Source organism: Struthio camelus, chromosome 11 (genome assembly GCF_040807025.1).
Source record: "Struthio camelus isolate bStrCam1 chromosome 11, bStrCam1.hap1, whole genome shotgun sequence".
NCBI classification, from domain to species: Eukaryota; Metazoa; Chordata; class Aves; order Struthioniformes; family Struthionidae; genus Struthio; species Struthio camelus.
Window position 1 is genome coordinate 17,105,659 of NC_090952.1, and position 13,039 is coordinate 17,118,697.

The 13,039-nt window shown below is 37.8% G+C and overlaps 1 protein-coding gene across 5 annotated transcripts in view; it reads right to left on the reverse strand.

The window, feature by feature from the left end:
• Positions 1 to 13,039, reverse strand: part of HDX (highly divergent homeobox) — a 55,887-nt gene that overhangs the window by 6,063 nt on the left and 36,785 nt on the right. For all 5 annotated transcript variants that reach the window (XM_068956822.1, XM_068956824.1, XM_068956821.1 and 2 more), the window contains 4 exons: positions 10,672 to 10,879; positions 7,384 to 7,463; positions 4,357 to 4,440; positions 126 to 248 (listed from right to left, as the gene is read on the reverse strand). In XM_068956822.1, the coding sequence (XP_068812923.1) occupies positions 126 to 248; positions 4,357 to 4,440; positions 7,384 to 7,463; positions 10,672 to 10,879 (495 nt within the window). The remainder of the gene's footprint in view (positions 1 to 125; positions 249 to 4,356; positions 4,441 to 7,383; positions 7,464 to 10,671; positions 10,880 to 13,039) is intronic.

The window sequence follows — 13,039 nt, forward strand, 5'->3', positions numbered from 1 at the left end:
TTGTGTCCATAAGAAGTTCAGCAGAATGCTGCCCTGCTCATAATTTCAGCCCCTGGGCACTATGGAATAGAAATAAGAAAATGATAGAATACTTTGACATTATTAAAGCCTACTTCGAGACCTACCTGCTGCTGTTCTTTATCATCTGATTTAATAGCAAGTATCAAACTCCGAGTAAATGTCTGTAGTTCAAAATACTTCTGTTTGTGATTCTCCAACTCATTTTCAATGAATCTGACTTCTTCATTCTGTGGGGGAAAATTACATACAGTGCTGGAAATAATAAATAGCACTGAATCATTTTAATAACATTTAAATATACTTATATTAAAATTAAATATTTTTACTTAAAAGGAGTAATGAATTTATTATGATTTCTGGCAAAAACAATATTAAATAAAGCCCAAAATTCTAGAATTGTAGAATTCTGGAAAAATGCACACAGATTTTTAGATAAGAGTTTTTTGATGGACCACCAATAACATCACACTAAAACTGCAGTGCCTAAAAAAAAAAATGCATATGCCAGTTCTTTTTTCATTACCCTGCATAAGACATATTTAACAGCAAATCATGTTACACACAGACAAGGCATTTCAAAATTACTGCACACCGTTAAAGCATTAATGACTTGGGCCAATGTTTACATGACCATTAAAAGCACTGCTTTTTATTCTATAAGGGTGACCTCCAATTCCATTTTAAAATAAAGAAAAACAAAAGCTAGGTCTCTTTCCAGAAAAAAGTAATCTTGAAAAGGCAGACTGACCATTAGAAGAGATAGCAACTAAATTCTGTTACTACAGCAGAATGCTTAACACTAAGACCAGGGAAAAGAACTTAAGAATTCTTCACGGCCACCAGATTAAAATAAACTATCCTCTACTGCAACTGAGTTTGATGTATATCATTGAAGAGTCAGCTGACCAACCTCTCCAAGATCCCTAGGGTTACAGAAAGAATGGGAATAAATTTATAAAATAGGAATATACTTGTAATAGAAAATAATCAGATCACATGGGAAATTTGGAAGGATGATGCTTTAGATTTACTCCCCACATTCAGTGATGTATTGATAAAATATTTACCATTCTGTTTTTTTGCAATCAATCCCTACATGGAAATAATAAAATGGTATGAATCCTAATTAGTAATTTATGTCATCTGGGATGCAAGCTCTTGCCTGCCCCACTTCTGTGTTTCTGCAGGGACCTGGATGGTTATCAGGTGCCCCCATCACTTTCTCCCCGCAACATGCTGCAGCTGGGTCTCTCAGCAGGGAGGTGCTTCATACTGGCAGATGTAAAGCCAGTAGGACTCAGGTTTTCTCTCACAGGACATCAGTTTTTTTGTGGCTGTTACTGAACAGTATTTTAAACTGTGTATGTGACATGACCAATATTTTTCTTGAGAATTTTATGTACATATTAGAAGGAAGTCTATGACCTCACTCATGACTCTACCATTAAGAGAGGAAATCTTTACTATCCCAGACTTTTCCCTAGGAAAAGAAATGTCCATCTGCCTCACAAACCAAGGCAGACCTACTCTGCAACCAGGTCACCCACTCATTACCAGGACTGTGCAGTTGCCAAGCCAATCCCAAATCCCTCTGCCGCTACTGCTAAACATGCAGAAGTGCACTTCTATGTATTGTACCATCCATTCCCAGGGTTGAAATCTCAGATAAGACACAGAAGTCTTCAGTGTATGACTGATATTAAATATCATGTGAAAGAGCTGGTGTTTTTTTTCCCCCCGCTTTCAGTTTCCAGTTCCCCATAGCTTTATACCAAAGCACAACCAATAAATAGCTGAGGGAGAGGCAGCAAAGTTATCACCCAATCTTGTTCCTTCCGCTGGCTTCAGCAATAGAAGAAACTTATTAACATTTCAAAAAAACCTGTTTATAAGATTTCTAACTGTACTGGCAGAGAAATATGAACAGCGTGTATACTGTGGACAAAAAGGCATATTTCCAACTTTTCTATAAATACACGTCACTGTATTTGCAAATGATTTTGTTGATACAGAGATAAACTTCTTGATTAAAAATTCAGGTCTGTCTGCTACTTCAGTTTATTCCAAATATCTCCTCTTCTTCAAACTTATCAACTGACTGATATGTAAGACTGACTGATAGATTTAGCACTGCTAAAGCAAAGTTTTCTCTGGTTATTCACCTTTTCAAAGATCATGTAAGCTAAATATTGAGTTTGCTTTCAAGATCAAAATCACTATGCATTTTTGCAAAAGGTATCCATACAACGGCACTGAATTCACACCCTCCATAAGATGATAAAAACATACGAATAAAGAAATTGTTAGGGATACACAAAGACATTATCACAGAGAAAGTAAGCATTTATAGGCTCCCAGCTACCTCACAACTAAGGGTTCCATTTGCTTGTCTCTGATATCCCCGGTAAATTCAAGACAGCTTAATTAGAAATAGTCAATACAGAGTAAACTCTAAGCTAAAGTTTATGACCTAGCTTATCCTGTGGTAAATTATGTGCCCCCATACTCCATACCCTGTTGCATAAGAGCTCACCTAAAATCACCCATGTTGCTCACATGTATACCTGAAATCCTGTCATAGAAGACAAAACTAGAAAAATGAAAGGGTAAAAATCTCCTGTGAATGTTCTCATGAGTACTTGTAAAACTGCATTACCGTAATCTAGCATCTAGATTTGAGATTCTGATTTGCAGCCAGTTCTGATTTTGTGCAGGTTTCCTGTCCTGGTGAATACATTACAGTATTCTGACAGAAGAAAAGACCAGATATTTTATCACTATTTCCTCTTGCCATATTGAATGGAAATGAGAATTAAAAGAAAAAAACAAAACAAAACAAAAACCCCAAAACACACTCTATAACTTGGGTTTGACTGCATAACCATATGATTAATTAGGTTGGCAGTGATAAGTGTAAAACATTCCTTGATGGCTGGTTTGGGTAGCAGCAAATAACTGCAGAAGCAAATTTCAAAAGCAAACTTTACCAGTTGGCATTTCATTTTAACAATGATGAAAATATTTTTATAATATAGAACTGTGCTCCAACATTCACATTTGCTAGACTGGCTGAAATTCAAATTTAGCTGCCATGAGAAGGTGACACCATGATGAATCAGAGGATTTGTAACAAGCCTATAAACATGTACTTTTTTAATCTGAAAAACCTGACGTTCCTTAAGAAAAAAAAAAAAAATAGAAATCACCATACTGTTTCAGGTTATAACAGCTCTGAGAATAAGAGAGAAATATTTGGGCTGTGACTTTGAGGCTTGCTGAAAATCTAGTCTTCATATTTTTTAAATTAAAATATCTCCTTTCATGAAATAACGGCTTAATGGATTTATTACAGATGTAAACTTACAAACTGCCTATTTAGCAAGGGATTTTGTGCAGTAAAAGATGGAATACACATTTATGCAGAAAATGCATAGCCACAAAAACCAATCACTTCTGTCAAACAACAAAACAACAAACAAGGTTCTGTAGGGCACGCTGTCACAACAAGCCTTTCAGTTTGGTGACAGGTGACATTAAGAAAAGGTCATTCTCTTATCCATATTCATTCTGCCCTTACCAGGAAAACACTGCTTGAGGGATTAGTTTTTGTTCTGCAAAAGATAATCTATTTATTATTTCGGTAACTGGTTATTGTTAGTAGAATATGCCTATTTTGTAAATAAGAAAGTCAGTTACATACATTAAAAACATGCTCAAAATACAATACAGAACTTGGCAACTTAGTTCTGAGACCAATAACACACATAACTTTTAGCATTTGGCAGAAGACAGTGGCTGCCAGGTATCCAACTGCTCATATCCAGTCCTGCAGGATACAATGCTTGTGTTCTGCACTACAATATTAGAGCTACTACTTTCTCAGCTCCCCCTATTTTGTTAGGGGATTCTAGCTGTTATTATTTCTTTCCAGAGCTGGCAGCATCCCACCATATGTTAAAAGCATTCCATAACACTCCAGAGAACAATTATGGCACTGAGTGCAAGTTTCATTTTAGACACTAAATAAATTGTTTTCGTTTGGGACACTTGGTGAGAGCTGCAGATGGCTACACTTAGAGTAACGCAGCTGCTCTGTAGAGATGAGACATTTCCTGCCTCCCTCTGTGTTGAAACACAGATAAGCTGACTGCAGATGGGATGAGACTGCTTGGCATGTGACTGAAGGGGACAACGTGCTGCACCGCGGCTACCTGAAGAGAGCAGAAGAGCTCCAGGCTCCCACACACTCCTGTGCTCAATTCCTCGCACATAAACCTGTTCAAATTTTCTGTGAAGGACTGTCTTGTTCACTATTTCATGGCCTAAATTACTTACCTTATAATCCAAGAGGGAACTCATTTGATCCACTTCAGAATTACTTATCATATCACTTTCTTCATCATCTATAATTTCTATTTTCTGAAACAGAAGTAGATGGTTCACTCCAAATATTCTAATTTATAGATTACAGCAACAAACAACAATCCTTATCTCAAACTGACAGGTAAGGAAGAAGGTAGTAGGGTTTTTTTGCCTGCTCATGAGAAATTTTGAGTTCTGGAGCCCCCCATTAGATGGCAATCATGCACCTCAGCCCTAGGAGCTCTAGGAAGACTCCAGACTGGAACTGTGTATACACAGACCTGAGACAGTTGCTGCCATGGTGACTCAGGCTGTTTACAGAGGAGAAGCTACATGCCACCAGGCTTTTGGCAATTAAATTGCATATCGTATCTCATTACATCCTGCAGAAGCCTGCATTTATTCCATAAGCCTTTTGTTAAAGACATCCTAGAGGGCCAAGCAGAGTAAGAAAGTTTATTCCTCTGGAATTAGACAGGGAAAGAAAAAAAAAAAACCAACCAACCAACCAACAACAACATTACGGCAAATGACTGGCAAGTCCTAAGGGACCTACTTCTTGCCTTAAAAAAATAAATAAAATAAAATAAAAGCCTCTCCTTTGGTCTATTTTTGGCCAAAGCGCAAGTAAAATGCCCTGAAGAGTAGAGGACATTGGGACATTGATATGACAGACAGTTTCAAATGCGTGTGTATATACATATATACACCCACACACAGATTTTAATTTAATTCACAAGAGTTATTAGGAGCTTTATTGGGTTCCTAGAGATATCTAAAATACAATGTTAAAGGCCAACCTAAATGCTGTTTGAAACTTGGAAATACATTATAATCACATCTCAACTTTTAAAACATTCCCTTTAAACTACTCAGCACTTGTGTGTTTTGGTTTTTTTCCCCCAACAAAAAACCTTGATATGTGAGAGAATTATGTTAAAACATACTGTGATAGGAGAACACACAAAAGTTATAAATCTTTAGAGCACCTATGAGGGTTTTTTTAATTCATATCTAAATTAGATTGCAAACAGATGGAATGAATTTGAACTACATAGCAACAAGAGACTGGCACTTTTACCAAGAACTCAGAAGGATTAAGCTATAAATTTCACTATTTCAGAGATTTCACATATTAAACTATACATTTCATTATATTTTTGAGAAAGAAGTAAGGGTAGTGCGAGAAGGGGGTTTTATACTAACTTTGTAAACATTTATGAGACTGTGTATAATAAGTTAAAACAATTTTATTATAATATTTAATATACTATTTAGTACAACTTAGGCAAGGACCCACAGTGACAGAAGCACACCTTAATGGTTAGTTCCTGAGGCGTTACTTCATAGGAGGTTACTTCTCAGCAACACATATATATGTTCCTCTGTCTGCCTGCAGACCAGCCATCAGAAATTTCCTCCAAACCTCCACGGAAAAATCCTCAGAGACATGCTAACGCTCTCTCAGTAGCGGTACCCACTAAGCTAACGAGCACGCGTCGCAGGTAAGGAGTATAAACCACATTTCCTGTGCTTCAGGGTCTGACAAACCAGCTGAAGCGGTAACATTTCAAAGGCTTAATGTCACAAAGATCTGCTGTTATCACAGACTAACACTGTGATTTACATAAATTTTTGATTTTCGACTCAGCTTGAGGAAGAGTCTCTAAGTAAATGCCAAACACTCAAGCTCGTCTTTCTTACGATTCTATATTCTATTAAGAGAGCAGAGGATAAACAGATTAGAATTTCAAATAAAAAATTGTATCTGTTATGTAAGTCCAATCATCTTAGTCCAGTTTTAACAGTACATTTTTAAATTGTTACAGTGCTCTTGGAACATGATATGAAAAAGTTATTCCCCCCCCCCCCTATTATATCAAATCATGTAACGTTGGGGTTCAGGTAAACTGGAGAACCAAGTCCCTGTTGGGCATCATCTTTGCAGAGCTTTTCCCTTTGTCATGCTACATTCTGCATCTCCATGGTAAACACATCAGCCTGAAACTCAAGAGTTATTACTTTTAAGGTCACAGCAGGCCATCAGGTTAAACAGAATGGAAAAGGGCAGCCATTCTTTTCAGGCTAACCACAAGAAATATAGCCCTGAAATTTTCGTTTATCCAGAAAGTGATCATATACTAGAAAAGAAATAAAACATTCTCTTTATATATAAAGGAAAGGAAATCTCCTGTTCACCTTCCCATTTCAGATGATGCGTGATTAATATAAAACAAATATTTGAATCATGTTCTGAGCTACGGTAGTTTAACCTCCAACTGAATTAGAAGGGTCTAATTGGGAACTGGAACCATCATTTGTTCATTCTCCAGATAGCTTTTTAAGATAAAAATTACCCTACCACTTGGGGTCTTCTCTCTTCTTCCTCCTCTCCTTTCTTCTAATTTGAGAGAAGACAGGCTAAACAAAGGGGACATATTATATTATTTGCCATGACTCCTCCCTGTCTTTCCTTCCTTGTTCTTATTGCAGTCAATTAAGAACAACAAGAACTGTATTTGACTCAAAAGTGAATGCATGTGAAAAAATAAACATCTGAATAATGCCCTATCAAGAGTATGGGAATGAAGATTATATATCCAGCCCTGGTTTGATCCCACAGATCCAAGGTTAGCTACAGAGAAGAAGCACTAGAGATACCTGACTTTCTCAAAGCTACTGAAAACCATTTTTATTATTATCCTGTCGTTTATTCCTACTGTTTTATTACAGCATGTACTTACGGAGTGCTACCCAAGCACAGTGTTCTGCACTCCAGAAGAATAACATCGGGTTGTTATAATACAGAAAAATCTGTATTATTCAGTTTCTATTGAAAGTGCACAGTTCCACCACAACCAGTTTCTCGTAGTACTCAAGCGATAAGGAAGGACTCGGCACACTCAACTGAAGCTTTCTTTTAGTGAAAAACACTAGTGTTGGACAACAACATCAACAATTAAGGAGGTCATAGTACTAGAACAGGAAAAGTATACATACCACATTATCAGTAGATACTGGATTCTGGTCATCATCTTTGTGACCGATTTCTTCATTTTGAAGAGTATCACTTGTCTCTTCTGCAGAAATAAATTAGTTTTTCAGAATTCATTCAAATTTTATGCTTGAGGAACATTAATAGTCTTTTCCACTAAATATGTCAGATCTGCTATATACAAAAACAAAGTCATGTTATCAGTGTCTACTCATAAAAAATACTGCCTATCATAATAAACAAGACATCACATCATCAGTATTTCAGGCCAAACTTGGGATAATCATAACTTGGAAAGACAGAATATAACGAAATTTCTTCTACAAGAAAAATCCAGCTTGCCCTCTAAATATAGGCTACACACCAGAATCCCTTGTAGGCACTGACTACTTTTGAACAGAAGACTGATCAAGGAGATAATTATTTTATTCTCGTATGGCAAAATTTTTACTCCTGGTGATTCTAATCTTCTCCCTTACATGTATCAGCCAAGCACACACTTGAAAACAGAGCAGATCTTATCCCTAAGTCTCAACCAATTGTACCAGACAATTCCATTATCCCTGAACTATGGCCAACATGAAAAATGAGAAAGATATGTGTATTGATTCCTGTGATTAAGTACATTTGAGATTTACTTTAATTTTCTACATTTAGAATACTGTCAAGAAGAAAGTGGTTGACAGAAATAGCAAAACAGGAAATAAACCAAGACACAAAGGCAAGACAGTTATGATTAAAAACTTCACTGGTGTAATAACAGCTAGGCTATTAAATGGAAATATACTACTTCCAAGTGCAAGCAAAATTACACAGCTGTTCTGCAAAGGGCAGAGCTTTCATAAAAAGGGGCAAAGAGTCAAGCTGCCATACCTAAAAAGGAAAGGAGGGATAGTGAATGGGGAATAGCTGTTCAGGCAGATAATGGTGCAGGGGGGTGTCTCTTCCAAACAAACACAGGGTAACAGGATTTAACTGGAGTTATCCAACATTTGCAAAGCAAGGAATATTTGGGTCAGAATAGCTATACAGATAATTGAATCGTTTTAAATAACTTTTCTGTCTATTAAATACCTCTAACTATTTGAAGTAGTTTCAAATAAATTTAATCTGTCACTGGCCACAGCTTCAGGAGAAAATTTCTGCTAGTACCAAAAGCAAATGGGTACTAACAGGGAGCAACATAAGACTGCATCACTCCACTCAGAGGAACGAAGGTCACCTAAGAAGCACACTCAAGTGACACCGAAACAGCATTTAAAGCACCAGTCACTCTCTAACTTTGACAGTCACCATTTTGTTCATTTGACTCCAACTCCCTACAGCACTTTAAACTCTTTAAATACTCATATTCAGCTAATATAAACTGGCACAGCTATAATGGCCTCCACAGAGCTGCGTCTATTTACGTAAACTACAGATTCAATTAACATAACTTTAAAAAAGGCAAGCTGATATTACTATGAGAAACTTAATGCTCAACTTTGCATCAGACTACAGCTTTTTTAATTTAATATTTATGCACTGCTTTTAAAAAAGCAGCCGCAATCAGCACTTCCTCTCTAATTAGGTGACTAAGAATATCTTTTTATGTCTTTGAGACGTTTGGTGGGTTCTTTTGTTAGGACTAAAAGTTGCAGTTCTCAAAGATTACAAACAGTCACATTTCCATGACTGAATAGTAAACATGATTGTTGGTGGAACTATTTCCCAGGAAGTCCAAAATCAATGGAGCTGCAGTAATAAAACCTACCACTTTGGACTGTGGAAGTTAGTAGAAACTCCTCCTGTGTGAGAATGAAAGAGCGATTCCTGGATGCTAAGAAAAACCTATAGTCTTTTTGCACTTGCTTGAACTTTGATTATAATCATCTACTCATAGTCTTACAGCTCTATCCTATTTTAAGAAAGCCTAGTTCAATAAATGTGCTGTTATTCTTCACTTCAAGCTGCAGAGAATTCAGATTCTTCCCCCACCACCATTTTCTTTTAAATCTTTAGATCTTATTAAATCAGTTCCTTCCACACTTCAGGCAAATCAAGGACTCTCGGATTCTGCATCTCACTTAGCTTTCAATCATTTGACCCATTTCTTTATCATCTTTTTCTCTTTACAGTAGAATCTGACAAAGCTATCACAAATTCACTCCCAGCAAGTCTCCATTTTTCTAGTTCTTTCCTTTAAGTTGTTCAACCAAAATGACAAGATCGAGTCTGGCACGCTAAGCTGAAATAGCGTGCACTAGGTCAGACTTCTTTTAGTTCAGAGAGCAAAGGCTTTATTGATCTCTTCTAATCAGAAGCACTGGGAGCAATTAGTTGAGCTCGGGAAGCTAGTGAAATGTGCAGAGTGGCAGTTCATCTGCCTTAGGCCCAGAGTATTAACGTACGAGAGAGAGGGAGAGAAAGAGAGAAAGAGGGAGTGAGAGGAAGGGAGGGAGAGAGGGAGGGAGGGATTGATTTAATTTGGCCATGCAGTTCTGTGAGGTGGAGTACCCAGGAATTAAGTTCAAGACACTTATCACTCAAGATCAGGAAATGTAGTGAGAACACACATGCATCCTGCATGTGCACTTCAGGGGCTTTCTGCTGAAGCAGAGGCAGTCCACTGCTACTGACTTCGATCTTTTCTACTGATTTGTATTTGCTTGTCAAAGACCACATACACATTGCAAACAGCTTAACGGCAGAAAGCTATGCTGGGTTCTGACACGCTGTGAAACTGCTCTAGTGTGACACGAGGTTTCAGCTAACATATCTTCTGAACATATCTGATCAGCATGCGTTTAGTATCATGAAAACTGCAACTACACAGCTCTGGTGTAGCAAGCAGGTCTGTCACATTAGTGCTTATTTAGACAAACATTTTTGATACGATTGGGCTAATGAGAATAGATATTCAAGCTAAGTAGAACTGGCAAGTTAATTATGTATGTATGTTTTAAACCTGGTTTCCTAGAGAAATTAGGTTTACACATTTGTACTTTCTGTCCATCTGTCTGTTGTACCAACAAATTGTGAACTTGTCAGTCAGCTTCTGATCAATCTAGCAGAAACAGAGGTCTTACAATGCAAAGTTTCTGCAAGCTTTCTGATAACAAACCAACAGATTTCATATAGTGAGCAGCAGAAGAAGGAGACCAAACTGCATCTTCAGCATGGTCAAGATAGGTAATTTGCAAGTGTTAGACACTCTTTCAGACATTGTTGAAAGTGCACAACAGAGAATCCAAAGCATGCAAACTGCACAAAAGTAAAAATATAGGCACAGTAGCAACTGCATTTTCAAATACCTTGTGAGCTTCCTTCAGATAAGCAGATTGATACTTCATCATTCCTATCATTATCATCCCCCACTTCAGTAGCAGTTTCCTCTCCTGGATTAAGTGCTGATTTAGAAACAAATTCAGATTGATCAGAGAAATCAGCAGGACCTCCTCTAGGGGGTGGGACCTCAATCCCCATTAAACGATATTTCCGTCTTCGATTCCCAATCCACGTCTTGTAAGAGAAATAAACATGAATGATATCAGAAACTATAACAAAAGCAACAGGCCCACAACCAAGTGAAATTAGCATATCTATACTATAGGAACAAGAGTGTAGCCAGCAGTTCAAGGCAGGTATTCCCCTGTATTTGACACTCATGAGGCTGCTTCCTGGAATACTCTGTCCAGTTTCAGTCCTCCAATACAGGGGAAAAGGGAGGTTAAGAGGCTGTAGAGCAAAAGGAAAAGAACCAACAGTCACAAGTTGCAGCATGAGAAATTCTGACTGGAGTTAAGGGAAGGAAAAAACAAACAAAAACCACACTTCACAGTGAGGGGAGTTAAGCATTAGAACAGTTTGTCCACAGAAGTTGTAGAATCTCCAACTTTGGAGATGCTCAGAATTTTACTGAGCAACATCCCGAGCAACCCAGCCTAACTCTGATGTTGGCTCTGCTCAAGAGTTGGACTAGATGACCTTGTGAGGTCCCTCCCAACCTATTCTATGAATTTAATGTAAAAATCTATAATCCACGTTCTCCCACTCTATGACTTCCACTACAGAACTAAAGCATCCAGCAACCCACACAGTCAACCTGTCTAAGATTTCCCACAGCACAAATTGTCCAAGTGGTAGCTTACATCATTCCACTTTGCAGAGGAAACATAACTCGGGAGAAATAAGCAAATTCAAAGCAGTATTATCCTTCAGTCCTCTTCGGATGGAAGATGAGTCTTTAAGAAGTATTGCTTGTAGTAAGGTATAAGAGCATACTGTAAACAGTGGTGGGAAATAGAACAGGTCCAGGATCACGGAATTTGGAGAGTCATTCTTGGTCAGATCAGTATTGACACTTTAAGTTCACTTTACACCAACAAAACTGACACTCTTTGCAAAAAAGAAAAAATTACATTCAAAATTCTCCAAGTGGAGCTGTGGAACTGGCAATCGACTTCCTTTCTTCAATAAATTATAAAGAAAAATCTACGATAAGAATTAAGGCTGGAAAAAAAAAGGAGCTTAACGTAACGGACTAGGAGTTGTCTGCAACTCTTCACCTGTTAACTCTTTTCCCTTGCGTTACACAGTCTTTTGACCTTTTGTCCAATTTCTATTCTACTCTTGTCCCCAGACACTCTGTTCCATTGAAGTCAGGTTTTTCCTGGCATCCAAAAATCTTTCTCAGAGCCAGGAATCAATTTCTTTGCCCACTTTTAATTTCCAGTCGTCTTGATCTGGATCTCCTCCTCCCTTTCCACAACATCAAAGACCCCAACAGAAGCATCATTAAAAGTACAAGTAGGACCTTCCTCCTTGTTCCAAGACCTGACCACATACTGGCACAGGAAGAATAGTTATGCAGTTTGCCCATATAAACTACAACCATATACAGTATATTTGATTACTGTGATGATTATAGACATGATTACTGCATGCACAGCATGGTCACTTACTAGGATCTGAAGCATACTAAGTGCTAGAATTTGTGGCTCACTAAAAATCTAAAGTATCTCTAGAAAGCATGGACAATTGCTATTTTTGAAAGCATACGATCATGACACGGTAAAAGGCACATTCTTATCATAAGGTTCCCAGTCTAATAGAGTTTACCATCACACTAAAATATCCTAGGACATTTTTCTTTAGAAATGTACAAGGCCACACTACTTCTGGCCTTACTTTAGAAATACCTGCATTTCTCCTCCTTCCCATTCCACTTCCTCTAAATACTAGGTAGTAATGAACTCAGCAGCAATTTCCCCAGCTTCAGCTAAACAGAGGACCAGCAACAGTTACGGATGAAAGGCTGGAGTCCAGGCAGGAGCCAGCTGATGACTGCCCTGAGGCAGCTTGTAAGAAAGTGGACTGACAAGGAGCCACTTAAAAAGCATAATTACAGCTCTTCAGATACGGAAGTTAAGGTGTCAACTTGCTAGAAAGATTCTAGGTTGGAACCTTCAGAAACGCTGCTTAAGGGGAAAAATAAAGATGGAATATCCTGAGTTATTTTTTCAATGACTCTCCATCCTAACTTGCATCTAGGCTAGGCCTAGAGCCCCCAACAGCAGTGAATTAATCAGCTGTGAAAAATGAATGGCCATTTTGCTGCAACTGATTGATTTGTTAATAAACTCAGACCTAAGCACTACCTTAAACAGTCCAGCTTTTATC